This window comes from Podarcis cretensis, assembly GCF_951804945.1.
Source record: "Podarcis cretensis genome assembly, chromosome: 16".
Taxonomy (NCBI): domain Eukaryota; kingdom Metazoa; phylum Chordata; class Lepidosauria; order Squamata; family Lacertidae; genus Podarcis; species Podarcis cretensis.
This window is the reverse complement of record NC_137186.1, coordinates 23441924-23467929: the sequence shown is the minus strand read 5'-3', so window position 1 is coordinate 23467929 and position 26006 is coordinate 23441924. Positions and strand designations below refer to the sequence as shown.

General features: G+C 46.1%; 1 protein-coding gene across 1 annotated transcript in view; it reads right to left on the bottom strand.

Annotated features, from left to right (window-relative positions):
• The window catches only part of SRRM4 (serine/arginine repetitive matrix 4), a 127618-nt gene that overhangs the window by 45708 nt on the left and 55904 nt on the right, over positions 1–26006 (bottom strand). The window contains exon 2 of the mRNA XM_079956793.1: positions 5654–5794. Coding sequence (XP_079812919.1) covers positions 5654–5794 — 141 coding nt within the window. The remainder of the gene's footprint in view (positions 1–5653; positions 5795–26006) is intronic.

Here is a 26006-nt window from a genome sequence, read left to right as displayed (position 1 = left end):
AACAAAAAACTTTTGAATCGGCAAATAAATGTGGGAAACTGCTAGCTTGGCAGTTGAAGAAGAGACAAAAATTAAATACAGTTACAAATTTGGAAATTGGAGGAAGAAACATTCAGAACCCCAAGGAGATTAGAAAGTGCTTTCAGAAATATTTCAAAAAATTATATACTCAAGGGCCGCAGGATGAGGTTGAGATTAAACAATTTTTGGAGAAAAATGGACTGAAAAAGCTGTCACAAGAAAATAGATTACTCCTGAACAGTAAAATAACACGCCAAGAGATTGAAAATGCCATTCAGAACATGAAATTGGGCAAATCTCCAGGGCCAGATAGGCTAACCTCCAAGTATTATAAGACACTAAAAGACTATTTGATACAACCACTGATGGAGGTCAGCAATGAAATTATGGAGGGGAAGAAGGCGCCGGAATCGTGGAAAGAAGCTTTTATCACATTGATACCAAAATCGGAAGCTGAAAAGACACAACTTAAGAACTACCGTCCCATCTCCCTGTTAAATGTGGATTACAAAATATTTGCAGATGTCCTGGCAAGTAGACTTAAAAAAGTTTTAAATGAAGTAATTCACAAAGACCAGGCAGGCTTTCTCCCAGGTAGACATATGTTTGCTAATACAAGGAACATTATTGACATTTTGGAACTTTTGCAAACAGACATAAACACTAAAGTAGTGCTAATTTTCATAGATGCGGAGAAAGCCTTTGATAATATCTCTTGGAAATTTATGAAGGGAAATTTAAAAGAAATGGGAGTGGGTCGGGGTTTTGAGAATGGGATTGATGCAACATATTCAGAACAAAAGGCTAAATTGATAGTAAATAATGTGGTTACAGAAGAGTTTAAAATTGAAAAAGGAACACGACAAGGCTGCCTGATCTCCCCTTTGTTATTTATATCGGTTCTGGAGGTGCTCTTGAATATGATTAGAGGGGACCGGTTGGTGGAAGGGATTCAGGTCGGAGCGAAACAATATAAACTTAAAGCCTTTGCAGATGACCTGGTTCTGACCCTGCAGGAGCCAGAATCTAGTACAATAAGAGTATTACAATTGATTCAAGATTTTGGTCGGGTGGCGGGATTTAAGCTAAATAAACAGAAAACTAAGGTGCTGGGAAAAAATCTGACAGATACAGAGTCAGAACGGTTTCAGAGAGAAACAGAATTAACTGTGGTTAAAAAAGTAAAGTACCTAGGGGTAAATATAACAGCAAAGAATCTGAGTCTATTTAAGGATAACTATGACAAATGCTGGTCGGAAATTAAGAGAGACTTGGATAGCTGGACAAAATTGAAGCTTTCCTTGTTAGGCCGAATTGCTGCTGTTAAGATGAATGTATTGCCAAGAATGTTGTTTTTGTTTCAAACATTGCAGATTGTGGACAAGACGGAGTGCTTCCGGAAGTGGCAGAGAGATATATCTAAGTTTGTCTGGCAGGGCAAAAAGCCCAGAATTAAGTTTAAGATACTAACTGACGCGAAAGAAAGAGGGGGCTTCGCCCTGCCAGACTTAAAGCTGTACTATGAAGCCGCAGCTTTCTGCTGGCTAAAAGACTGGCTACTTCTCGAAGACACTGATATATTGGACTTGGAAGGTTTCAACAATGCTTTTGGTTGGCATGCATATCTATGGTATGACAAGGTTAAGATCAATAAGGTTTTTAAGAACCATATTGTCAGGAAAGCAGTATTCAATGTCTGGACAAAATACAAAGACTTATTGGAAAACAAAATTCCGAGGTGGCTTTCACCTCTGGAAGCTAAGGCCCGAAAAAGACCCAATATGGAGGCCAAATGGCCAAAATATTGGGAAATATTAGAAAAAGATGGAGACAATTGGAAATTGCAGAGTTTGGAGAAAATGAAGGATAAAGTGCGAGACTGGTTACATTACGCTCAGATTAAAGAAGTCTTTAAAAATGATAAAAAGGTAGGGTTCCAGGTGGAGAAATCGAAGTTGGAAACAGAATTGTTAGAGCCAAAGACTAAGGTATTGTCAAGAATGTATAACTTGCTGTTAAAATGGAATACACAAGATGAAATGGTTAAATCGGTTATGATAAAGTGGGCTCAGGACATTGGGTATAATATTATGTTTGAGGACTGGGAAAGGTTGTGGACCACTGGGTTGAACTTCACTGCATGTAATGCTCTGAAGGAAAATGTAATGAAAATGATATATAGATGGTACATGACCCCAGTTAAACTTGCCAAAATATACCATTTGTCTGATAATAAATGTTGGAAATGTAAAGAACATGAAGGAACATTCTTTCACCTCTGGTGGACCTGCCCTAAAGTGAAGGCCTTCTGGGAAATGATATATAATGAGCTGAAGAAGGTATTTAGGTATACCTTTACTAAGAAACCAGAGGCCTTCCTTCTGGGTATTGTCGGCCAGAAGGTGTTAAAGAAGGACCGAACATTTTTTATGTATGCAACAACGGCAGCAAGGATACTCATCGCTAAGAATTGGAAAACTCAAGATCTACCCACACTGGAAGAGTGGCAGATGCAGCTGATGGACTATATGCAACTGGCCGAGATGACTGGCAGGATCCGAGACCTGGGAGAAGAGAGGGTTGAGGAGGACTGGGGGAAATTTAAGACTTATTTACAGAAATACTGTAATTTGGTTGAATGCTAAGAAGGATGCTAGATCATAAATAATTGCCTACCATTGAATTAGATTTGATTTTGATGATAAGTGAGAAATAAGGAAAATATAATTTTTTTTGGAGAATTGTTAGATTTTATCTAAATGAGCGGAGATAAATATTGTAAACAAGTGGGTAATTTGCTTGGAAAAAATCTTCTGCAATGATGTAAGTGGGAGCGGGAGATGTGAGGGAGTCCAAAGAAGAGACGAAAATATGTTATGATATAAGTAATTTTTATTTATGCATTTGTATTCAAAAATCTTAATAAATATGAAATTAAAAAAAAAAACAACAACAAATTGTTAAGGGCTTTATAGGCTCACTTCATGCCCACCTCTCATCTTTATTTGGTGAAGGTTTGGGCGTTTCGTCTCGTCTTGGAGGCCTCCTCAAGCTGATGCGGATTTAATTGCACCTCACTGATTGCAATCTAAGTCTAATTAAGAAAAGCAACTACAATGCACTTCAGGCCGATGCAGCGGTAAGCTCGAAATCTGGGCATCTGTAGCAGTCCCACCTCCCACCTTCCTGCAGCAGTTGGAAGCAAAACAGTTACGTGCTTTAATTCCGGGGACAGTTTGGCAAATAGGGCCCTTTTAAACAACAATCCGCTTCGCCGCAGGCTTCATTTCCCCCCGCCTTCAAAGTGACAAAGAGCAAAGGCCGGTCGATAGCAGAAAGAAGCCACAAAGGATGGGGGCGGAGGGAGAGGGGCTCACGCTCTTTTTCATCCTCCTTTATCCGTTAGAAAGACTTTGGTCTTCAGATCAGACAGCGGAAGCAGGAGCAGAGGTGGGAGTGGTCTCCACGACTGTCCCCAGTGACAGGGTGGAAGGCAGGGAGTCCAACAGTAGGTGGCGCCAGAGCCAATGACAACCACAGCCAACTAAATCTACTGTTGTCCCCATCCTCCTCCCTGCTGAGTTCTACAAGGGCAACACTGAGACTAAGGCCACATTGGGAAGTTTTTAATGCTTGATGTTTTATTATGTTTTTATATGTTTAAGCCACCCAGAGTTGCTGGGGAAGCCCAGCCAGATGGGTGGGCTATAAATTATAAAAATTATTATTATTATTATTATTATTAGCACTGTGATTCTACTTTAAATGGTCACAGTTTCCCTCAAAGAATTCTGGAAGCTGCATGCTCTAAGGGCCTCTCTTTAGGGTGGTTTGCCTTGAAGCAGTACGGTGATTTAGGCTCTATTTTTACTCTCTTCAAACTCCCCGACATGCTTGCACTCAGGTGCTGAAAACATGAGGTCCAAGCCTACGCAGTGCCTTAAATGCATGGCAAGGACTACTTCTTAATTGCCACCCGAGCTTATTATATCCGAAAGAGAGACAAGCAATCTTGGAATGCAGAATCTTAAAATAAAAATAAAAAACCCAGGCTGCTCTGAAAGACTGCGGCAAAGACTGCACCGCGGGGAAGCCGAAGCATTCAGCTTTCTCTTGACTTGGATGTAAAGCCCTTTGCGAGGAAGTCGGCAACTGAGCCATCTCGCCAGCCTCTTGGAAAACACGTGGGTGCAAATGGGTCCCCTTTAGGCAGAACTCTCATTACTTCGCCATGTTTTATTGAAGAAGCGGCAGAAAGCATTTCAGAGAAAGCAGGAAAACAAAGGATGACTTAAGGAGGCATGTTCCTTTGCTGCTCGCCCTGGGTCTAATTACCAAGCAAGGCTAAACTAAAATAATAAAAAAATTCAAATACTATTCTAAAAGCCTTTTGCGCCAGCCATTTCAAAGGGTCTGAGATGGGCACTGACCGCAGGGCAGCTAGTTTCTACGGGTCCTTGAATAACCTGTGTGCTGTACGGAAAGGTTAAACAGAAGGTAGGCTGAGATCTGCTGGTAGATTCCTGCGTGATTTCCAGCAAATTGGGGGGGACATTTGTCAGCCTGAGATCACATACCTTTCTGAGCAATCTGCCAGGGGAGCCACATGCCAGAGTTGGGCTGGGGAAGAGGCCAAAGATGCAACGCTAGAACCCATGGACAGCCAACAAAGTGGAATGTTAGGAGGTTCCAGGACAGATAAAAAGAAGGACTTATTCACACAGTGCATCGTTAACCTATGGAACTCACTCCTGCAGGAAGGAGCGATGGCCACCAACTTGTATGGCTTTAGAAAAGGGTGAGACAGATTCATGGAGGACATGGCTATCAATGGCTTTGAGGCTTGGTGGAGGCTATGCTCTGCTTCCACAGCTGGAGGCAGCAGTGCTTCTGAATACCAGTTGCAGGAAGCTACAGGAGGGGGAGAGATCTTCTTGTGCTCATGTGCGGCATCTGGTTGGCCATTGTGAGAACGGGATGCTGGACTAGATGGGCCCTTGGCCTAGTCCAGCAAGCTCTTCTTATGTTCTTAAGTGACAACAACAAATGTGAATTCTACCTTTGTAAAGGTAAAGGGACCCCTGACCATTAGGTCCAGTCGTGGCTGACTCTGGGGTTTATTGGCCAAGGGAGCCGGCGTACAGCTTCTGGGTCAAGTGGCCAGCATGACTAAGCCACTTCTGGCAAACCAGAGCAGCGCACGCAAACGCTGTTTACCTTCTCACCGGACTGGTACCTATTTATCTACTTGCACTTTGAGGTGCTTTCGAACTGCTAGGTTGGCAGGAGCAGGGACCGAGCAACGGGAGCTCACCCCGTCGCAGGGATTCAAACCGCCGACCTTCTGATTGTCAAGTCCTAGGCTCTGTGGTTTAAACCACAGCGCCACCTGCGTCCCTTTGTACAGGAGGCTTAGTTTCCACACACACTAGTTCCCGTTCTCTCCTCCACCCAGGCAAGCAAGAGGCACGATCAGACTTCAAGGACACGTTCCAGCCAGGGAAAAACACTCAAGGAAGGTACAAAGCAGGTGTGGGCTGTGGAGAAGCATTGTGGCCTGTGGAGAGTCATGGGGGCAGATGGAGTGACCCAGAGGGCCGTATCTGGAGAGGCCTCAGGCCCTGAGTCTTACCTGCATGATTTGTGCCTAGCGTACTCCTGGCTGTCTTTCAACCTCACACAGCCATTGGTGCTAGAGGTCTCTTGAGTTTGGCATGGCTTCTCCGGGTGCTTGTTATCTGTTGGAAGTGGCAGGCAGCTGAGTGCCTCAGTGCTGGAAAAGAAGGAGGGAGAAGAAGAACCTTGTCAGTGAAACATTCACGGGGCAGGCAGGGCTTCTATTGCAAGCTCCATGGGGCAGAGAACTCTCATCTTGCCATCTGTTACCAATTTACTTTGGATCTGCCTAACCTGTACTGTTAGGGATCGGTGCCCACAAAGGAAGTGGCAATGGATGCCAGAGGCTCATCCAGATCAGGTCAAAGACAAGGCAAAGCAGATCAGGACCATGGACACCTCCCAGGGCCTCCTGCTACCTGAGCGTGGGAAGATGTTGCAGCAAAGGGCCATCAGAGATAGCAGAGCCACTGAGAGCTGTCCACGGTCCTGATTTTCTTTGCCTTTGACCTGACCTAGAAGTGTCTGGAATTTGTTTCCACATCCTTTGTGGGTCTCCAAGCCACACCACCACTCAGTCCATCTAGCCCAGTGTTCTCCAAACTTGGGTCTTCAGCTGTTTTTGGACTACAACTCCCATCATCTCTAGCTAGCAGGACCAATGGTCAGGGATGATGGGAGTTTTAGTCTAAAAACAGCTAGAGACCCAAGTTTGGGAAACAATGATCTAGCCCATGTGGTCAGACTCCAACACACACAAGCCCCAGTCAGCATGAGTAATGACCAGGGGTGATGGGATTGAGTCCAGCAACATTTGTAGGGCCAAAGATTTCCCCATGCTTGCACTGTCAGGGCTTTGGATCTGGTGATTCTCTTGCTACAGATGTGTCCCCCCCATTCCTGTCTCCATGAGATTGTTCTGTAAAAACAGTGCTTGAGGTGGTTAAAGCATATTCAAAGCAGTCCAAAAGACACACGCGTACTTGTGATATACATTCAGAACTCTTTAGTATCACAGAAGGCATAACAGAGGCATCCCACTTACTGAATAGATCAGTAATAAAGTATTAATTTTTAAAACAAAAACAAATGAGTTTCAATAATAAATAAGAGTGGGGAGTAATAAAGCAGTAGTTGAGGGTGCAGTTTTGAAGATTCGTTTTCAGCTTTTCCAGTGACAGGAGTATCTCTCTCTCTGACACACACACACACACACACACACACACACACACACAGGCAGGCAGGCAGGCAGGCACACACACACACACACACACACACACACACAAAAATTCTGTTACAGCTCCACATCTATTACCCCACTCTTCCAGGACAGGAACTTGATCTGAGGCACTTAAGGGAAGCTGCACTCCTTAGGAAGCCATAAAGTTAGTGGAACCTCCAAAAAGGAATCATTTACCTAAAGTTACAGGAGTGCCTGGAAACCACAAGAGCATTTTTCCTGCTCACCTATGCATTTATTTACAGTGGTACTTCGGGTTACAAACGCTGCAGGTTACAGACTCTGCTAACTCAGAAATAGTACCTCGGGTTAAGAACTTTGCTTCAGGATGAGAACAGAGATCGCGCTGCGGTAGAAGGAGGCCCCATTAGTTAAAGTGGTACCTCAGGTTAAGAACAGTTTCAGGTTAAGAACAGACCTCCAGAACGAATTAAGTTCTTAACCCGAGGTACCACTGTATTTTTAAAGCATCAAGCTGGAGGACAAATGATGTCGAATCCAGGGAGGAGAGATAGCACAGAAGTTGTCTGAGTGCCCTGGTGGTGTCTGAGAAACTATGGCTGCCTGCGATTTTAATTTTAGCACATCCATTTGCCACACTGCCCCTTCTGGTCCTGTACTGCGGCTTCCAGACCTCTTTCTCTCCCAGAAAAGTTGTGTTTTGCAGCTGGGATGAAAAGCTGCTAAACCAAATCAAGCCGTTAAGAAATGAGGGCTTGGGGGTGGAGGCATTGAGTGGCCAACCCCCCCAGATTGATTGGGGCACTGGGAAGCCGAGACACACTTTCAGATTTGCACAAGCCAGTGGTCTTGTCAGGAAGCATTTAGCAAACAAGCAGTTCTTTTGTGCTGCGATATGGCAACTAATGACAGTCTGGGAGCCCCAGCCATGCATAGCTTTCCTAGAAGCAGGAAAGCAACCCGAAGAGAAAGCTGGAAGAGAGGACAGTTGTCAGGGTGACATGCCATGCTGTGAGTCACAGATGTTGGGAGTGGGCTGGGAACAGACATCACCAGGTCTGGAGAATGAAGAGGAGCAGGAAAATCGCAAGTTGGACCTGTGACAAAAAATGTTGCTGAGTGGGGCAAATCCCTGTTCAGGGTTTCCAGCCAGCCATGCCCTTTTGCAGGAGGCTCCATTCCATTATTTCCAGGACACTCTGTTCCTTTTCCATGTCAATGTTGCTGTGTGGAGTGGTCCTTTTTAGGGTTCCAGCCAGCCAGCCAGCCAGCCAACCATGCTGTTTTCCTTCTCACCCACCCCAGGGCACTCCATTCTTTTTCCATATAGAGGGCCCCTGTTCAGGTTTTCAGCCTGCCAGTCTTTGGGCAATTCTCCTTGATTAAGTTTCCTGCAGAGAGTTCTGCGATAATCCTTTCCTTTAAGATTAGAATAATCGTTCATATTAAATTGCAAATGCATTTCCCATCACAAACATGAAAGTCTGCAAAGAGAAAACGCGTGCACACACTCGCACACAGCCATTTATCTGCCGCCGCAAGAATCCAGCCCAAAGAGATTACTAGTATTTTAGGGCTCTGGGGAGCTTCGGGAATCAATGGAAAAGAATATTGGGCCGAAGCAAAAGCAGACTTTGATGGGATTGGGGAACAATTATTTGCATCAATAATTGCTCTCCACCCCTGGGGGAATAGTTCAGAGCTTGCTCCACAATTGTAGCACTACGTCGTCCTAAGGCCAGCTATGAATTAACCCAGGAAACAAAGATGCTATTTTTTAAAAAACCTGTAGAGTTAAAAATACATTGGTGAGGGCTGCCCCTTTCTCCAAGCATAGATAGTGCAGTGCCCGTATTGCATTCAAAGCCAGAGTAACACCACACAGATATTCCCGGCGGGGTGGAGGGGGTGGAGAAACAAAAACAGAAATAAAAAAAACCAATCGAAATTCACCAAGGAGTGAGCAAGCTTTCATGTTGCCCATAGCTCTTCTTCAGACTGACAGCTGAACAAAGAAAAAAAAGGGGGGGGAGGGAATACTTTTGCCGCAATGTAGGGCACCTCAGTCTTTGCTGGGGCTTGAACCTGGGACTTTTTGCATGTGAAACAGGGGCATTACACAAGTGACCTCATCACTGCTTTTGAAGATGGTACCATCTGAATTGGGTTGCTTCATTCTGCTGCGGGACGGTGCTGGCTCTGAGTGAGTTTGCTGGGCAGATTCAATTTCTTCTGCTTCTCACCATAAGGCTTATAAGGCGGTTCAGAAAAGGGCTACAAAGAGACTGTTGCAGATGTAGCGGATGTCTGTGAATGAACGCCTGTGAAATTGCTGCGGTCCACAAATAGACTGATCAGGATGGAGCGGTCTTTTGTGAAGGAACACCTGCAAAATTGGCATGGGCCGCAAAGAGGACTGAGTCATCCATCCCTATTAGAAAGCCCCGAGGCATTAAGAGGGACTCGAAAGTCACAATTGATTGGCTAGCGTGGTGTGAAGCCACGCTTGGTCCAACGAGAGCCTGCAAGATCTTGTTTTCCTTCTCTTCCCCCCACTTAATTTACAATCACAAAGTCCCTGTCCTCACAGGCAGAGGAGCAGCAGCGAGGGATATGATTGCCCTTTGGCACACCTTCCCATCACAAAGACACATCAATTGGAAATGCCAGCGGGAGGGACCTCCGAGATGATCTTCCCGGCTTGAGTGACTTGCAGTTAATCAAGGGGAGAATATTGCTCTGCGGCCTGAATGGCAGATTTCAAAATGCAGCCTCTGGAGAATGTGCTGGTTAAGGGGCATGACGTATTGGAGGGCAGAGGAACATATAATCAAACCCAGTAGGAAGCTGCAGGAGAAGCTCGTGCTTTGATGCATGTGCCATCCACCAAGCTTCATAAAGGAGAAGAAACCCACGGAATGTGAGTTGTAGGGTGCCCCAGTCTCCTGCCTCACTGGGGGGACAGCCCTCTTTTTGGAGGCATCTTCTCTTGGGTTGGCTGACTGGTCCAAGGCCAGTTTCAAGGTCAAGATGCCTAAGAAAAGTGAGCAGGCACTTGAAGTTGCCAGTTCTCAGTGAGTACCTGGGCAGCCAGCTAAGGAAGAAGAAGAGGAGGAGGAGTTTGGATTTGATATCCCGCTTTATTACTACCCGAAGGAGTCTCAAAGCGGCTAACATTCTCCTTTCCCTTCCACCCCCACAACAAACACTCTGTGAGGTGAGTGGGGCTGAGAGACTTCAGAGAGAAGTGTAACTAGCCCAGGATCACCCAGCAGCTGCATGTGGAGGAGTGGGAAAGTGAACCCGGTTCACCAGATTACGAGTCTACCACTCTTAACCACTACACCACACTGGAGGCACGCAGTCCACTTGGTGACAATCCACATTGTGTTTCTGCTTAGATTAGTGGTTTTAAACCAGTGTGCCGTGGTACTTTGGGGCACCTTGGGTCAGGGGTGCTTTGGGCAACACTGGCATCTGTCTCTCTTTCCTTCCCTCCCTCCTTTGATGCCCTCTCCTGTCTCACAAAGGCTTGCACAGTTGTGTATTGCAGCAGTCCTGGCTACAAGCTCTGCAGGCGAATGGTGCCTCTGGGGCTGGCCAGGGGGTGCTGGTTGCCAGGAGTTGAGGTGGCCTTGGAGTAAGCAAGCAAGCAAGCAAGTGTTCGAGGGAGCCCAGCCAGCCCACCAGCCCTAGCTGTGGGAACGGATAGTCAAGTTCCTAGGCCCCTGTGGGGCAGTGTGAGGAGACACATCTCTTTGGGGCACAGGGGTGGGGCATGACCAGAAGGAGAGGAGGGAAGGCTGAGGGAGCACTCCACAAGGGGAGGGTGTTCGAAAAGGGGTGAGAGGCTGTGAGCTCTGCAGGCAAGGGGTGACATAACTGGATTCCTGAGCCCCACAGGGGTGCCACAGAAAGAATGTAGTTGGTCAAGGGAGCCGTGGACTCAAAAAGGTTGAAACCCTCTGGCTTAGATCATAGTGATTATTTCTCAAGTTTGCATCTCTCTGCATATCAGTTAGGTTTTACACAGCCGCGCCATCTTTTCTTCTCTTATTTCTTTAAATATTACTTTCTTCTCCTGCCCTTCAGCCTCCCCCAAAACCCGCTGGAGCAGTCCCCAAGTCCCCACCATCAGGCTTATACAATCTAGAAAGAATCAACACAAAAGGAAAACAGATGGGGAGGGGAAATATGCAAACTCAGATTCAAGTTCTTCGCAGGATGCTTTGGTCTGCTCTCACCCCACCCCAAAACTGCTGGGTGCAAGTGTGAGAGAGATTATGCACAACATTAGTATAAATGCTCAGGCAGTTTGCATGTACCCAAATAAGTGCAATGCCATAAAATAGGTGCCTCTGGAAGGTCTGCAGTTTTAAGCCAGTTATAGTGCCCATTCCTTGTGCCCACCAAAAATTCTGCATTAAGAAAGGCTGTGTAACTCGGTGACAGAACACGTGATCTACATGCAGAAGGTCCTGGGTTCAAACTCTGACATCCCAGATATGGCAAGGAAAGACTCTTGTTTGACTGCCAGGGTTTCAATGTGGACAACACTGAGCTAGTTGGGTAACAAGGTAAAGGACCCCTGGATGGTTAAGTCCAGTCAAAGATGACTATGGGGTTGCAGTGCTCATCTTGCTTTCAGGCTGAGGGAGCCGGCGTTTGTCCACAGACAGCTTTCTGGGTCAGGTGGCCAGCATGACTAAACCGCTTCTGGCACAACAGAACAGCATCATGGAAACCAGAGCGCATGGAAACGCCGTTTATCTTCCCTCTGCAGTGGTACCTATTTATCTACTTGCACTGGCGTGCTTTCGAACTGCTAGGTTGGCAGGAGCTGGGACAGAGCAACGAGAGCTCACTCCGTTGCGGGATTCGAACTGCCGACCTTCCAATCGGCAAGCCCAAGAGGCTTAGTGGTTTAGACCACAGTGCCACCCATGCTAGTTGGGCCAATGGCCTGACTCAGTATAAGGCAGGTTCCTACCAGACTGGCATTGGGTAAGCTACATGCAGTAGTGGAGACACTTGGTCTAGGTGGGGCCAGTGGGGCCGCAGGATCCAGCCCCATTGATGGCTGGATCAACCAGTGAGAGTTTTGTTCCCATGATACCTCCACAGGTGGTGTTTGCGGATGGTTTTGGGCTTGTGCCCAGGTCTCTGCTGGATCTGGTACACCATCTCATTCAACTTTAACTAGTTTAACTTTAACCTCATTTAACCAGTTTGGGGCTCCTGCCCCTTTTCCCATTTCTGTTTATGAAACTACCCAAGGTCACCCTTCGCGAAGCTTTCTCCATAGGGGCTGACATCATACAGTCACATATATTGGTAATCAACAAAGTTTGTAGGTTCTTCTGTTCCAGCTAATTGATGCCTGACCTTCTCTGAAAGCCCCATTTAAAACTAAAACCCCTTTTGAAGCTAAGTCTTTTGGAATCAATTTTGAAATGTTTTCTGGAACCGGTGACCTGGGTTAATGACCAATTAGGGTGCATTAGTTAAAATGTGAGCCTTGGGCTAAATATGGCTCATGGGAGTCAATAAATAGGAGAGACTTCTGGAAGGAAAGTAGCGTTAGATCCAGTGGCGTAGCGTGGGGGGTGCAGGGGGGCCGGCCGCACCGGGCGCAACATCTGGGGGTTAGGGTTAGGGGGCGCAAATCCACGGGTTAGGGGGCGCAAATCCATGGGTTAGGGGGCGCAAATTACTTGCCTTGCCCCGGGTGCTGACAACCCACGCTACGCCACTGGTTAGATCAGCCAGGAAGCTGAGGAACCTCTTGCTTTCACCATGAAAAGCATTTATGCGGTCTCCAACACCTGGTATTCGCAAGCATTAGTGCCTCAGACCACGGAGACAGAGCATAGCCATCATGATTACTAAATACATAGAAATGTAGGGTTAGTTGAGAGGGGTCACGAGGGTCATCTAGTCCAACCCCCTGCATTGCAGAAATCTTTCATCCAAAGTGGGGCTCGAACCCTGGGATTAAGGGTGTCATGCTCTACTGAATGAGCTATCCAGCCTCATCTAAGTAGCCATCAATAGCCTTGTCCTCCGCGAATCTAATCCTCTTCTGAAGCTATCCAAGTTGGTGGTCCTCACTGCCTCTTGTGGAAGTGAGTTCCGTAGGCTAATTATGGGCTGCATGCAGTACTTTCTGTTCTTTGTCTTGAATCTTCCAACATTGGCTGTCCAGAGAGAGAGAGCGAGAGAGAGAGAAAAGGGTTATCTATTTAGCTCAGTTGGTTAGAGTGTGGTGCTGATAACGCCAAGGTTGCAGTCTTGATTCCCACCTGGGGTTGGGCTAGATGATCTTCAGGATCCCTTCCAACTCTACAGTTCTTTGATTTTATCCATTTACTTGCCTATTCTCTGAATCAACATTTCCTCATAGGGGGAGTTGCTCCAGAAATAACAATGCAGAGTTAGAGCCTCAGTGCTGTCAAACAGTGCCTGAAACTGCTGCTATAGGAATAATGGCTAAAACACTTAACTCTGATCACTTTCTGGTTTGGATTTTCATTCCAAGATACCCTCTGCAAAGGGCACGTCAGGTCATAGCAAAGGTTAGTCTAGCTCGGCGTTGTGTTGCGATACAGAAACCCAGTGCTCCATCAACTTCTTGCATTTTTACTTTTTGCGTTTTTTTTTTTAAAAACCCCTCAAATCTGTTCACTTCCCACTCAGAATCAGAGCAAAAATTTGCATTGCAATTTGCATAATATGCAAAGCAGACTTTCCATGCTTTCATGAACTGGAATATGACAAGGCTAGGTGAAAATTTCTCAGCAAAGATTCAATACCTGCTTGTGGATATACTTAGGATGGTTAAATTACCGAAAAGCATTTTTATATACATAAAAAAAATCAAAAGTATTTTAATGGTGTTGGCTCTGCCTGTAACCACAATGTTATCTACACAGGTCAAACAGTCAAGGTGATTTTCTCCTTTGGCATGTATGCTATGTACACAAGGCTTGTTCACAGCCTTCCTACTCAGAGAAAGCCCTATGCAGTTCAAGGGAAATTTCTCCAGACCCCCCAAGTGTCCCTGTTTTCCAGGGACAGTCCTGGATTTACAGAAGCCATCTCAGTTTCTGGTGTGATCCCACAATGTCCCACTTTTCCTTAGGTAAAGGTAAAGGGACCCTGACCATTAGGTCCAGTTGTGACCGACTCTGGGGTTGCAGCGCTCATCTCGCTTTATTGGCTGAGGGAGCCAGCGTACAGCTTCCGGGACATGTGGCCAGCATGACTAAGCTGCTTCTGGTGAACCAGAGCAGCACACGGAAATGCCGTTTACCTTCCCGCCAGAGTGGTACCTATTTATCTACTTGTATTGGCATGCTTTCGAACTGCTAGTTTGGCAGGAGCAGGGACCGAACAACGGGAGCTCACCCCATCGCGGGGATTCGAACTGCCGACCATCTGATCGGCAAGTCTAGGCTCTGTGGTTTAACCCACAGCACCACCCGCGTCCCCACTTTTCCTTAGGACGTCCCTATTTTCATTGAAGAAATGTTGGAGGGCACCCCCAAGCCAAGGAGATAAGTAACTATACAACCTTTAGAAGGCATCTGAAGGCAGCCTTGCATAGTGAAGTTTCTGTTTTAATGTTTAATGTTTTATTATGTGTTTATATATGTTGGAAACCTCACAGAGTGGTTGGGGTGACCCAGTCAGATGGGTGGAGTATAAATAAGAAAACCATCATCATAATCACCATTGAATAGGATGTCCCTATTTTCATCGGAGAAATGTTGGAGGGTATGTTACTATCAAGTAACTTTGTTTAGGGCTGCAGCCTTAAAATCATCTCTCTATCCATCCTACACAGTTTGCAGAAACAGTGAGTCAGGTAGAATGCTGAAAAATAATAAAATCTGCTAAATGGGACCACTGGCAGAGGACGGGTGTGTGTGTGCAGTGGGTGTGGTCTGCCCCAGGTGTCATCCTTGAGGGCGGGGGACATTGCCGCCCACCCCCCTGGGATGCTCGCCCTGCCACCGCAGACAGTAGCCCCGCCCCTGCATGGGAACAGTTTCACATCCTACCTTGAGCACATAGAGAGCAGTTCTTTCAGACACTGTCTCATTCCAAACTCAGAACCCAGGGCCTTATAGAGATGGATGCAGATGGATTCAATCGGGAGGGAAATCAATTAAATTTTAAACAGGGAGGAAGATTAGAAATCAGGCACAATGCTTTCTTAATTATAGCACCTAATCACTGACTTTAGGGGGGGAAATAAAGTTGAGCTCATTTCCCTTCCTCCGTGCGTAGATTGGATGGCTCATAACAAGCGCCTTCGACTCTCCTCAAGCACTCATTCACTGGGGAGGCATGTCGGATTCATAAAATGATCAGGTGTCACAGCAGAGTGTTTCATATGGTTTCGCTCTCACGCACCCCTGACATTTTCCTCTTTTTTTTTTCCTTTTTGAAAGGTTTTTGTCGCTTATCACCTCCCCTTGGACTCTGGGTTTATTGTGCAGAGATAAGACGGGAGGAAAAGCTTTATGGACAGAACGTGATGAAACGAGTCTTTGCAAGGCTGCCGGAATGAGGCGATGGCAGGAACATTGAGCTCTAAAGAAAATAGCTTGAATTGCAATCAGTGTCAAGTCGCCCGAGATATAAATTACTTGGAATGGGATCCTCCTCCAGTAATTGTTCCCTCTTCCTGCTCTGTGTATTCTCTGCCAGGCCCACCTTGTACAATAGAGGCTGAGCTTAACACTTCGCTATCTACCATGCCATCTGCAGTGTATAATGCAACACAATCCATTCCTTTAAAAAAATAAATAAGAGAGCCTTTCACAATGGAGGGAGCACAGAAGACAGAGGACTCAGCTACCTGGGGGATCTTCTTCTCTCAGTGCCTGGTCACTGAGGACAGCGAATGAGGTGACTGTTGTTTTGCCACAGCCTGAAAAAGACCACCTCAAAGCAACCAGGAGCAGGGCCTTCTCTGCTGCGGCACCCTCCCTATGAAATCATCTCCCCTCTGAACTGAGGCAACCCTGCTATCATTCAGACACCTGCTGAAGACATTTCTTTCCTCACAAACCTCCTGGGAATTGCTGCTCAAATGAAGGGGACTAAGGGTCTCGCCTCGAAACTCCCAGCACCTATAAAAAACTACACTTCCCAGAATTCTTTGGGGATATTTGAAGTGATACGAAAGTGCTTTAAATGTACATTGCAGGTGGGGCCTAAGCACAGTGAAGGGCCTTAACTTGGTTGGCAGACCCAACAGCTGCGGATCCGAACTAAGAAGCGGGATTGCTGAATGGGAGCCTTTTAAAGCAGCGAGACGGAAGAAGGCGTTCTTAATTGAAATTTTAAAAGTAAAACCACATTCCATTACATCACGGCAAAATATTTCCCTGCTCGTCACCAGCATGTTTTCCAAACGGTACGCCTGCCCATGATGATCTCTCCAGAGTGAAATAAATGCAGGCTGTTTGTTTTGAAATGTGTACAGCTGGTTACTATCAAACCTTGATTTAAAACAGGCTGCAATCATTCCCATAGTTTACACAACCAGGCTTTCCCTCTCCTTTATTTGAGAGGGGGATCACTGCATGATTTACACCAACACTGGGCCAGAGAAATCAGCTGTGCTGCTGCTAAAACCATCCTAGATCAGATTCTGTCATCCCCACTTTGCATTTTCTGGAACATATTCCAACCACAGTAGGTAATATGTCTGGTACTGAACACCCTTGTCACAATATTTATAGCATGCAAGGTGTCTTTTCAATACTTTCTCTGGGAAGGCGGGTATTTAAAGCACAGGCTGGGTTAGCATGGTGGGAAAGGGATCTTTTTCAGCCCAAAGACTACATTCCCTTCTGGGCCATCTCCCGGGGGCCACATGTCAGTGGCAGGCAGGCCTGGGAGTGGGGGAATGAGTGGAGCAATTAATGTAGATTTTGCCCTATACATTAGGCTAGTTGCAATACACCCTCCTCCATCTCAGCAAGCAAAAGGCACAATCAGAGTTCAAGGACACATTCTGGCTAGGCAAAAGCATAGGGCCAGGGAGGGGTGTGGCCTAGGGAAAGGAGGTGTGGCCTGTGGATAATTCCAAGGGCCAGGTAGAGAGGTATTTGGCCCCCAGGCCTGAAGCTCTCCAACATCTTGGTTAGCAGAAGCGGGAAGCTAAACCCTCAAACTGCCCATGCTCTCCTCCCTGTTCTCAGGAGGACTTAGAGCTATTTCTCTCCCAGTGGGGTTGCATGTCTGGAAGGAATCTTAGCTTAGTTTGCCCATGTCTGAAGGGAGGGGGGTTTGGTGAGGTGGAAAGGGAAGAAGGGGTGGTGGTGGGGGGGGTTGGCAAAGTATGTAGGGTTGGCAAGTGGATTGAGTGGGGTGACAGTCCCAGTCATAATAAAATAAAATAAAATAAAATAAAATAAAATAAAATAAAATAAAATAAAATAAAATAAAATAAAATAAAATAAAATAAAATAAGCTATCTATCATCTATCATCCATCTCTGTCTGTCTGTCATCTATCCCTTCATTGCCGGGGGTGGACTAGATAACTCTCATGGTCCCTCCCAACTCTACAATTCTACGATTCCATCAAACCTATCACCTGTATCTATATACTATTGCATTCACTATAAATATACACTTTTAAGTTCTTTACGCAGTATGTAAAACCATTTAAATAACTCTTATTTCATTAAAAAATAATAATCCTAAAATTAGAACTGATGCAAACTCTCAAATTGCCTCCTTGTAAAATCTATACAGGACATGCACAAATACACTTTGCAGCAGGAAAACAGCAACACATAAATTAATCACAATGCCTTCTAATTTAATAATTAATAATTCTCCTTTACATTTGTTACTTCCTAGAGCCGTATGCAATCCATGCTTTATACTTGTTACACCTTGATTTATGAGAATCATGGAAAATCCTGAAATGGCAGTGTCACAAGCCACGCCAGTCTCCGAGCGGCCAGAGACTCTGGGGTACCTGGCACTTATCCAGGTTCAGTTTCCTTGGAATGAAGGTCAGCGGAATATGTCGTGCCTTTAGCATACATGGTTTTATTTACACATATGTACAACCTGAGCATGAAATGGAGGGACTCGCTGCATTATTGGCCCTACAGATTTTGCTTCTCCATTTGTCGCCGCTTTGGACCCAGCACAGAGCAAGCAAGTCTATGTCTCCGGCTTCCAGCCTGTTTCTAGCTTTGCTCAAACACACCACTCTGGCTATTGTACTCTTACCTAGCTGCAAGGTGGCAGGGAGTGGGATGGAGAAAAAGGACCCATTAGCCTAGAGAGTCCCATCACTTAGTGGAAGCTCTGGCAACCTGGGTCATTCTTTAGGGATGTTGATGAGGACAGTTAAGTGACCAGCGATGATGATGATGATAATAATAATAATAATAATAATAATAATAATAATAATAATAATAATTTATTATTTATACTGGGTTTCCCCAGCCACTCTGTGCAGCTTCCAGCACAATATTAAAATACAGTGATGCATCAAACATTAAAAGCTTCTCTAAACAGGGCTGCCTTCAGATGTCGTCTAAAAGTCTGGTGGTAGTTGTTCTCTTTGACATCTGGTGGGAGGGTGTTCTACAGGGTGGGTGCCACTACCGAGAAGGCCCTCTGCCTGGTTCCCTGTATTTGAGGGAACCCACCAGAAGGCCCTCGGCGCTGGACCTCAGTGTCCGGGCTGAACGATGGGGGTGGAGACACTCCTTCAGATATACTTGACCGAGGCCGTTTAGGGCTTTAAAGGTCAGCACCAACACTTTGAATTGTGCTCGGAAACGTACTGGAAGCCAATGTAGGTCTTTCAGGACCGGTGTTATATGGTTTTGGCAGCCACTCCCAGTCACCAGTCTAGCTGCCGAATTCTGGATTTGTTGCAGTTTCTGGGTCACCTTCAAAGGTAGCCCCACATAGAGCGCATTGCAATGGCCCTTGCCTTATAAAGAAACCTGTCTGACAACTTCAGCAAGAGAATCCTCTGTAGCTTTCAGTGACTGAAGCTTGAATATCTTTGCACACAAAGGATGAGGCCCCCACCTAGAGCATCTCTTCAAATCTGGGGTAAGAGGGAGGACTTCCAAAGTGCTGGTTCCAAACAGGCTTAAGGCCTGACACCTCTCTCTTTCTCTTTCTAAAATGAGGCAGGAGGCAGCAAACAGGCTTGCAGGTAGCTATGCAAAGCATCAGCAGGCAACGTATGACTGCTCTGTTCAATTACTTTCATCTATAGGTAAACAGCTCTGGTGTAATGGGCTGATTAATCTTCTTATCACACAAAACCCATAAGTGTAATTACATCAGAGACTACGGATCCCTGAGCATAGTATCAATCAAGCAATCGCAGATTCCCTCCCCTCCTGTACACACACACACACACACACACACACACACACACACACACACACAACACCTCCAGCTGAGATGTTGCCAAACAGGACTGACTGAGGGGGTGGTTTGCTATTTTATCGACAGCCAAGGTGATCAAGGGTCTGGAAGCTAAGCCTTATGAGGGATATTTGAGGGAGCTGAGCATGTTTAGCCAGGAGAAGTGAAGACTGAAAGGGGATATGATCGGCATCTTCAAGTATCTGAAGGGCTGTCCCATGGAAGATGGAGCAAGCTTGTTCTCTGCCGCTGTAGACGATAGGACCCGAACCAACGGATTCTAAAGACACGGAAGGAGATTCCAACTAAACATTAGGTAAAGGGACCCCTGACCATTAGGTCCAGTCGTGGCCGACTCTGGGGTTGTGGCACTCATCTTGCTTTATTGGCCGAGGGAGCCGGCGTACAGCTTCCAGGACATGTGGCCAGCATGGCTAAACTGCTTCTGGCGAACCAGAGCAGCGCATGGAAACACTGTTTACCTTCCTGCCGGAGTGGTACCTATTTATCTAGTTGCACTTTGAGGTGCTTTCGAACTGCTAGGTTGGCAGGAGGAGGGACTGAGCAACGGGAGCTCACCCTGTGGCGGGGATTTGAACCGTCGACCTTCTGATCGGCAAGTCCTAGGCTCTGTGGTTTAACACACAGCGCCACCCACGTCCCTTGAACTAAACATTAGAAAGAGCCATTTGACAGTGTAACAGACTACATTGGAAGATGGTGGACTCTCCTTCACTGGAGGTTTCTAAGCAGGTGTTTGATCTCTGTGCTAACCTGTCTTTTGATAGTTTAAGTGAGATGCATTAAGTTGCATCCTCTTCCATTTCCGCCTCCCCTCTCAGACTTCTACTGGACTTGAGTAGTGAGGTCATCTTGGGTGTATTTTCAGAGGAAGAAAAGAGCAAGCATGGCTTCTTCATTTCTCCAGCTAGTTAGTTAGCTAGGACTATATCATTATTTCCTATCAAGAATGGACTTTACTAAACCTAAGGTTTCTTTACTAAACCTAAAGTTTCTTTTTTCTTTTTATAAGTTTTTATTAAGCAATTTCAACATAATCAGTTATCAAACATATTATTACATACATTATTTTCCCCCTCCCCCTCCCCCTCCCCCTCAACCCCCCTCAAAGACTTCCCTCAGCTCCTTTCTCTGATTTCTCAACATGTTATTCTATGCATATTATATTATATTCTATATATTCTATATATATTATATTCTCTCTCTCTCTCTCTATATATATTATATTCTATATATATTATATTATATTATCTATATTATATTCTATGCATAGTTCATCAATTTCTCTTGCCACTGTTCTTTCGTTGGGATTTCTTCATTCTTCCATCCTTCCATGGCTTCTTTATTTCTCCAACTAGTTAATTAGCTAGGACTATATCATTCTTTCCTATCGAGAATTGAGTTCCTTTACTAAACCTAAAGTTTCTTAGTTTATACTAGGTCTTGCATTACTTCCAGTTAAAGGTGCGCTCCACACAAGGATCCATTTTGCTAAAGGTAACCTCTGCCGTTGCATGCAAAGGCCATACGCTAACAGAGTGTGTGCCTGGTCACTTTGCCAGAGCTCCAGTACCAGCTGACCTCGGAGCTGGGAGAGAGTCTGCTGGTGTTTTGCACATCTGACTGCTGCTTGTTAGTCAGTCAACGGAGGGCCACTATTGAGGGCTCCATTTCAGGCTTTGCATCAGGGCACAATAGCCTCCTGCACTGTGACTGACAGTGAAGGTCCAGTGCACAGACAACAACCCAATGACCAACTTGACAGCAGGCTTTCATCAAAGGCAGAGGAAGTGCATGCATAGGGGTTGGTTGAAATCCTAAGAAGAAAGACACTGTGGTGTAGTGGTTGGAGAGATGGGCTAGAACCTGGGAGTCCAGGGATGAAATCCTCACTCATACATCAAGCTTACTAGCTCATCCTATAAGGTGTCTGTTGGGGTGTTTAGTGCTGCAAATCTATGACCAACCTGTAGGGTAGCTAACCTATGGCTCTGTAACTGTTGTTGAAGTCTTCAACTCCCATCAGCCCCAGGCACGACGGCCAATGGTCAGGGAATGATAGGACTTGTAGTACGACAACTTCTGGAAAGCCAAAGGTTAGCAAATAATCTATTGTTGTCGTTTAGTTGTTTCTGACTCTTCGTGACCCCATGGACCAGAGCACGTCAGGCACTCCTGTCTTCCACTGCCTTCCGTAGTTTGGTCAAACTCATGCTGGTAGCTTCGAGAACACTATCCAACCATCTCATCCTCTGTCGTCCCCTTCTCCTTGTGCCCTCCATCTTTCCCAACATCAGGGTCTTTTCCAGGGAGTCTTCTCTTCTCAAGAGGTGGCCAAAGTATTGGAGCCTCAGCTTCATGATCTGTCCTTCCAGTGAGCACTCAGGGCTGATTTCCTTAAGAATGGATAGGTTTGATCTTCTTGCAGTCCATGGGACTCTCAAGAGTCTCCTCCAGCACCATAATTCAAAAGCATCAATTCTTTGCCCATCAGCCTTCTTTATGGTCCAGCTCTCACTTCCATACATCACTACTGGGAAAACCATGGCTTTAACTATACAGACCTTTGTTGGCAAGGTGATGTCTCTGCTTTTTAAGATGCTGTCTATAGGGCACCAGAATGTCAAAAGTCCATAGGGATCTAACTCCTAAGGAAATAACACCTGGGCATCCCCTGCACCCCTAGAACTCTCACTGCACAGACAGTTGGAGCATGCATTAAAATTCATTTTGAGTTTTATCTTCCAAAGAAGGAATTATCCATTCGAAACCGTTAAGGCAGGAAGAGTGGAAGGCGAAGCAGGGGGAAGCTCTTGAAACAACAGCGTCAAAGAACGCACCACTCGCCCTTCAAATTAAATGAAAGGAAGTAAAATAAACGTCGTCAAGTTCTCATGATTTTCACGCCGGTGACATCAGTGGGGATTTTGATTTGGCTATTATATTCATCTCACAGCCTGTCTTCTAAGCTCCTTTCTCCCCCCCCCCTTTTTTAGGGGGGGGGATCAATTAACTTTTAACAAGCACCTTTTATCGCTTTTGCTTTTGGAAAAAAAACAAACGCCGCCGCTCCTTTTTTGGAGGGAGACCATGTATTGGCAGCACCGTCAGTGGCAGGCCCCCTCGTGGAGCCGAGATATCAAGGAATTGTGGAGCTTCAAAACCTACCTGGTGGGGATTACTGCATTGAAGGCTTGTGCTAAAGAAGAGATAAACTAGAAAACTGCAGATCCCTCCCTCCTTCCCCTGCCGGCTGTCAGTGATGGTGATTTTGTGGGGGAGGGGGTTGGTTTTAAAAAATACCAAATAGAGACTGGGAGTTAGCCATGTTGTTGTATCTGGGTGGTTTGCGTGTGTGCTTATATATGAATGAAATGTGCATATATATATTGTGTGTGTGTGTGTGTGTGTGTGTGTGTGTGTGTGTGTGTTCAGTGGAGGCTCGGGTTGCGAACGTGATCTGTGCAGGAGGCATGTTTGCAACCCACAGCGTTTGCAACCCACAGTGCCGCGTCTGAGCATGCACAGGTCACGATTCAGCGCTTCTGCGCATGGACAAAGCGCCAAAACCTGGAAGTAACCCATTCCGGTAATTCCGGGTTTCAGCGTGTCCGTAACCCGAAAACGTACAACCTGAAACTTCTGTAACCCGAGGTATAATTGTGTGTGTGTGTGTGTGTGTGTGTATGAATGAAATATTCCCTGAGAAAACTTCACATTATTTTAGCACACCAAACAACTCCCAATGCCATCTTGGCTTTTCTAATTACCATATTTTTCCGTGTATAAGACTAGGTTCCCCCCCCCCGAAAAAAAGTCAAAAATTAGGGGGCATCTTATACACGGATAGTGCCGAGGGTAGACTGGTGATTGGCTGTTGCCCAAAATTAGGGGGTGTCTTATAGATGGGGGTGTCTTACAGACGGAAAAATATGGTACTCTAAATATTTCCTTTGCAGAAGGAGATGTCCTGGAGAAACCTTTCCCAGTAGTTATTTTCACTTACAAATCCTATCTGCCATACGTCTGAGCTTTCCCAGACATATCTAAGATTTGTCTGTCGAAAATATGGTCCGGGAGGAATTTCTGAAAACTGGTAAAAATGTCCAGGAAAACCCAGCCATTTGGCAGCCCATGTCGGAAGCTCAACAACTTTGAAAAAAAACACAACCAAACAACTTTTGTGTCTGGATTTTCACTTTTTGAAATATGGCAACCCTCATTTGAAGGGCATATTTGTGTATGAAAAGGGTATGCCTGTAACTTGGATCCAAGAACTACAGTATTTACCATCTCAGAAGAATGGTCAGGCTGCCCAGGTAATGCAATCAGCAAAACATTATCAGGGATCTTGGCACACAGCCAGACTCTCAAATTTCTGTAGTGGACCGCCTCTTTCTGCGATGTATGTGTGATGCTTTTAAGGTGGTCTTTGGCTAAGGGGTTGGGCAATGTCAAAGGTCTTTAAAAGTTCCTGCACACTTTGTTCTGGGTCCTTCTTACCTTCTTGCAAGGCGTGGAAGCAGGGCCGGATTTAGGTTTGATGCAGGTGGCGCTGTGGGTTAAAGCCTCAGCGCCTAGGACTTGCCGATCGAAAGGTCGGCGGTTCGAATCCCTGCGGCGGGGTGCGCTCCCGCTGCTCGGTCCCAGCGCCTGCCAACCTAGCAGTTCGAAAGCACCTCCGGGTGCAAGTAGATAAATAGGGACCGCTTACCAGCGGGAAGGTAAACGGCGTTTCCGTGTGCGGCTCTGGCTCGCCAGAGCAGCGATGTCACGCTGGCCACGTGACCCGGAAGTGTCTCCGGACAGCGCTGGCTCCCGGCCTATAGAGTGAGATGAGCGCACAACCCCAGAGTCTGTCAAGACTGGCCCGTACGGGCAGGGGTACCTTTACCTTTACCTTAAGCTGCTGAAGGAAATGGGGCCCATTATATGTCCAGCTGTCCTTTGTCAACAACAAATTGTCGCTGTTTTTGTGTTGAATATATGCTATATGGTAATTTATGGACCTAATAAATTTCTGGCGGTTCCCTCATTGCGAGAAGTGAGGCTACCAGACAGAGGGCCTTCTTGGTAGTGGCGCCCGCCCTGTGGAATGCCCTCCCATCAGATGTCACATAACAAATAGGAGCCTACACAACAGAAAACGCTCTTGCTGTATGTAGGTTTTATTTTATTTGTTTTTTATCTTATATTTTGAAAATGTTCACCCAGTTTTTCCCCCCTTTAATTTTTGGTGGGCCCGCAAGAGAGTGGGGCCCTAAGCTATAGCTTGTTTAGCTTATATCCAGCACTGAGAAATCCAGCACTCTGTTTCAACATAAAAATAAAGACCGGCCTTGCTTTCCCTGGATCCTGCCTCCATTCATTCTCCTCTGACTGATCATGGACTTAGGGGACTCAGTCCCTTGGGGAGTTGGGCAGCAAAAGCCAACAGATAAATAGATAAATAAATAGATAGATAGAGATAGATCATAGAACTGTAGAGTTGGAAGGGGCATGGAGTATCGAGGGCTTTGGCAAGGAATACACAGAGTACAGTGGTACCTCGCATTAAGAACTTAATTCGTTCCGGAGGTCTGTTCTTAACCTGAAACTGTTCTTAACCTGAGGTACCACTTTAGCTAATGGGGCCTCCCGCTGCCGCCGTGCAATTTCTGTTCTCATCCTGAGGTAAAGTTCTTAACCTGAGGTACTATTTCTGGATTAGTGGAGTCAGTAACCTGAAGCGTCTGTAACCTGAAGCATCTGTAACCCAAGGTACCACTGTATTCCTGGACTTTGGGACGGAGGCACCAGCCTTTAAAACTTTAATTTGCTGAGAACATTTTGAGGGACTAGCTTAGTCCCTCTAGTTGATTGACCCCACACCACTGATCTATCCCAGCATCCTATTCTCACAGAGGCCAGCTGGATGCCCTCAAGTAGACCCTTTAGTTGCCCCACTAGCTGCTTTCTAACTTTCCCCAGCTAAATCTCTCTCTCTCTCTCTCTCTCTCTCTCTCTCTCTCTCTCTCTCTCTCTCCTGATGCCATTTCTGCTGGCTGCCAGCTTTGAAGTAAGATGGATATAGCTTTCCGCACCCACACCGCAGGCGTCAGGGTCTGCCTTCGCTCAAGCTGGTTTTGAGCCATCAGAGCATGAAAAAGAAAATTGCCTCCCGCCCCCATATGTTCAGCTCTGAAGCATTCCACTCAGATAACTCAGAGGGCCGCAAAACACCCCGCGGCTGTGCTGCAGTGCTGGACGGGGCCTTCCGCCCTGGGGCTCCCGAGCAAAATGCCGGCTCAGTAGAGTCGAAAAGCCGTGGACTCAAAAACTGCCAGCTTTGTGCAAATGCAAGAGAACTTCAAATGGCAGAGTTTGCTTTTCCTCCACAGTGGCTCTTTAGATAGGGTTTGGGACGATGGCTGCAGAGCTGTAAGATATGGGGTGGTGGGGCTAGATGGCTCAGTCAGCAGAGCGTGTGGCTTTGAATTGCAGGGTCGTGGGTTCGAAACCCACGCAGGACAAATGATCCCTGCGTTGTGTGGGGGTTGGGCTGGATGACCCTCGGGGTCCCTTCTAGCGCTACAATTCTATGATTGCGTGAGATGGCTATTTAGAATGTTCGGGCATGCAAATAAGGTGAGCAGTTAGAGGGAACTGATTGGTTTACCTGCAGATGATATCACAGTGGGTCTTCACTCTGCAACATCCTGACTGCATCATCAAAGGCT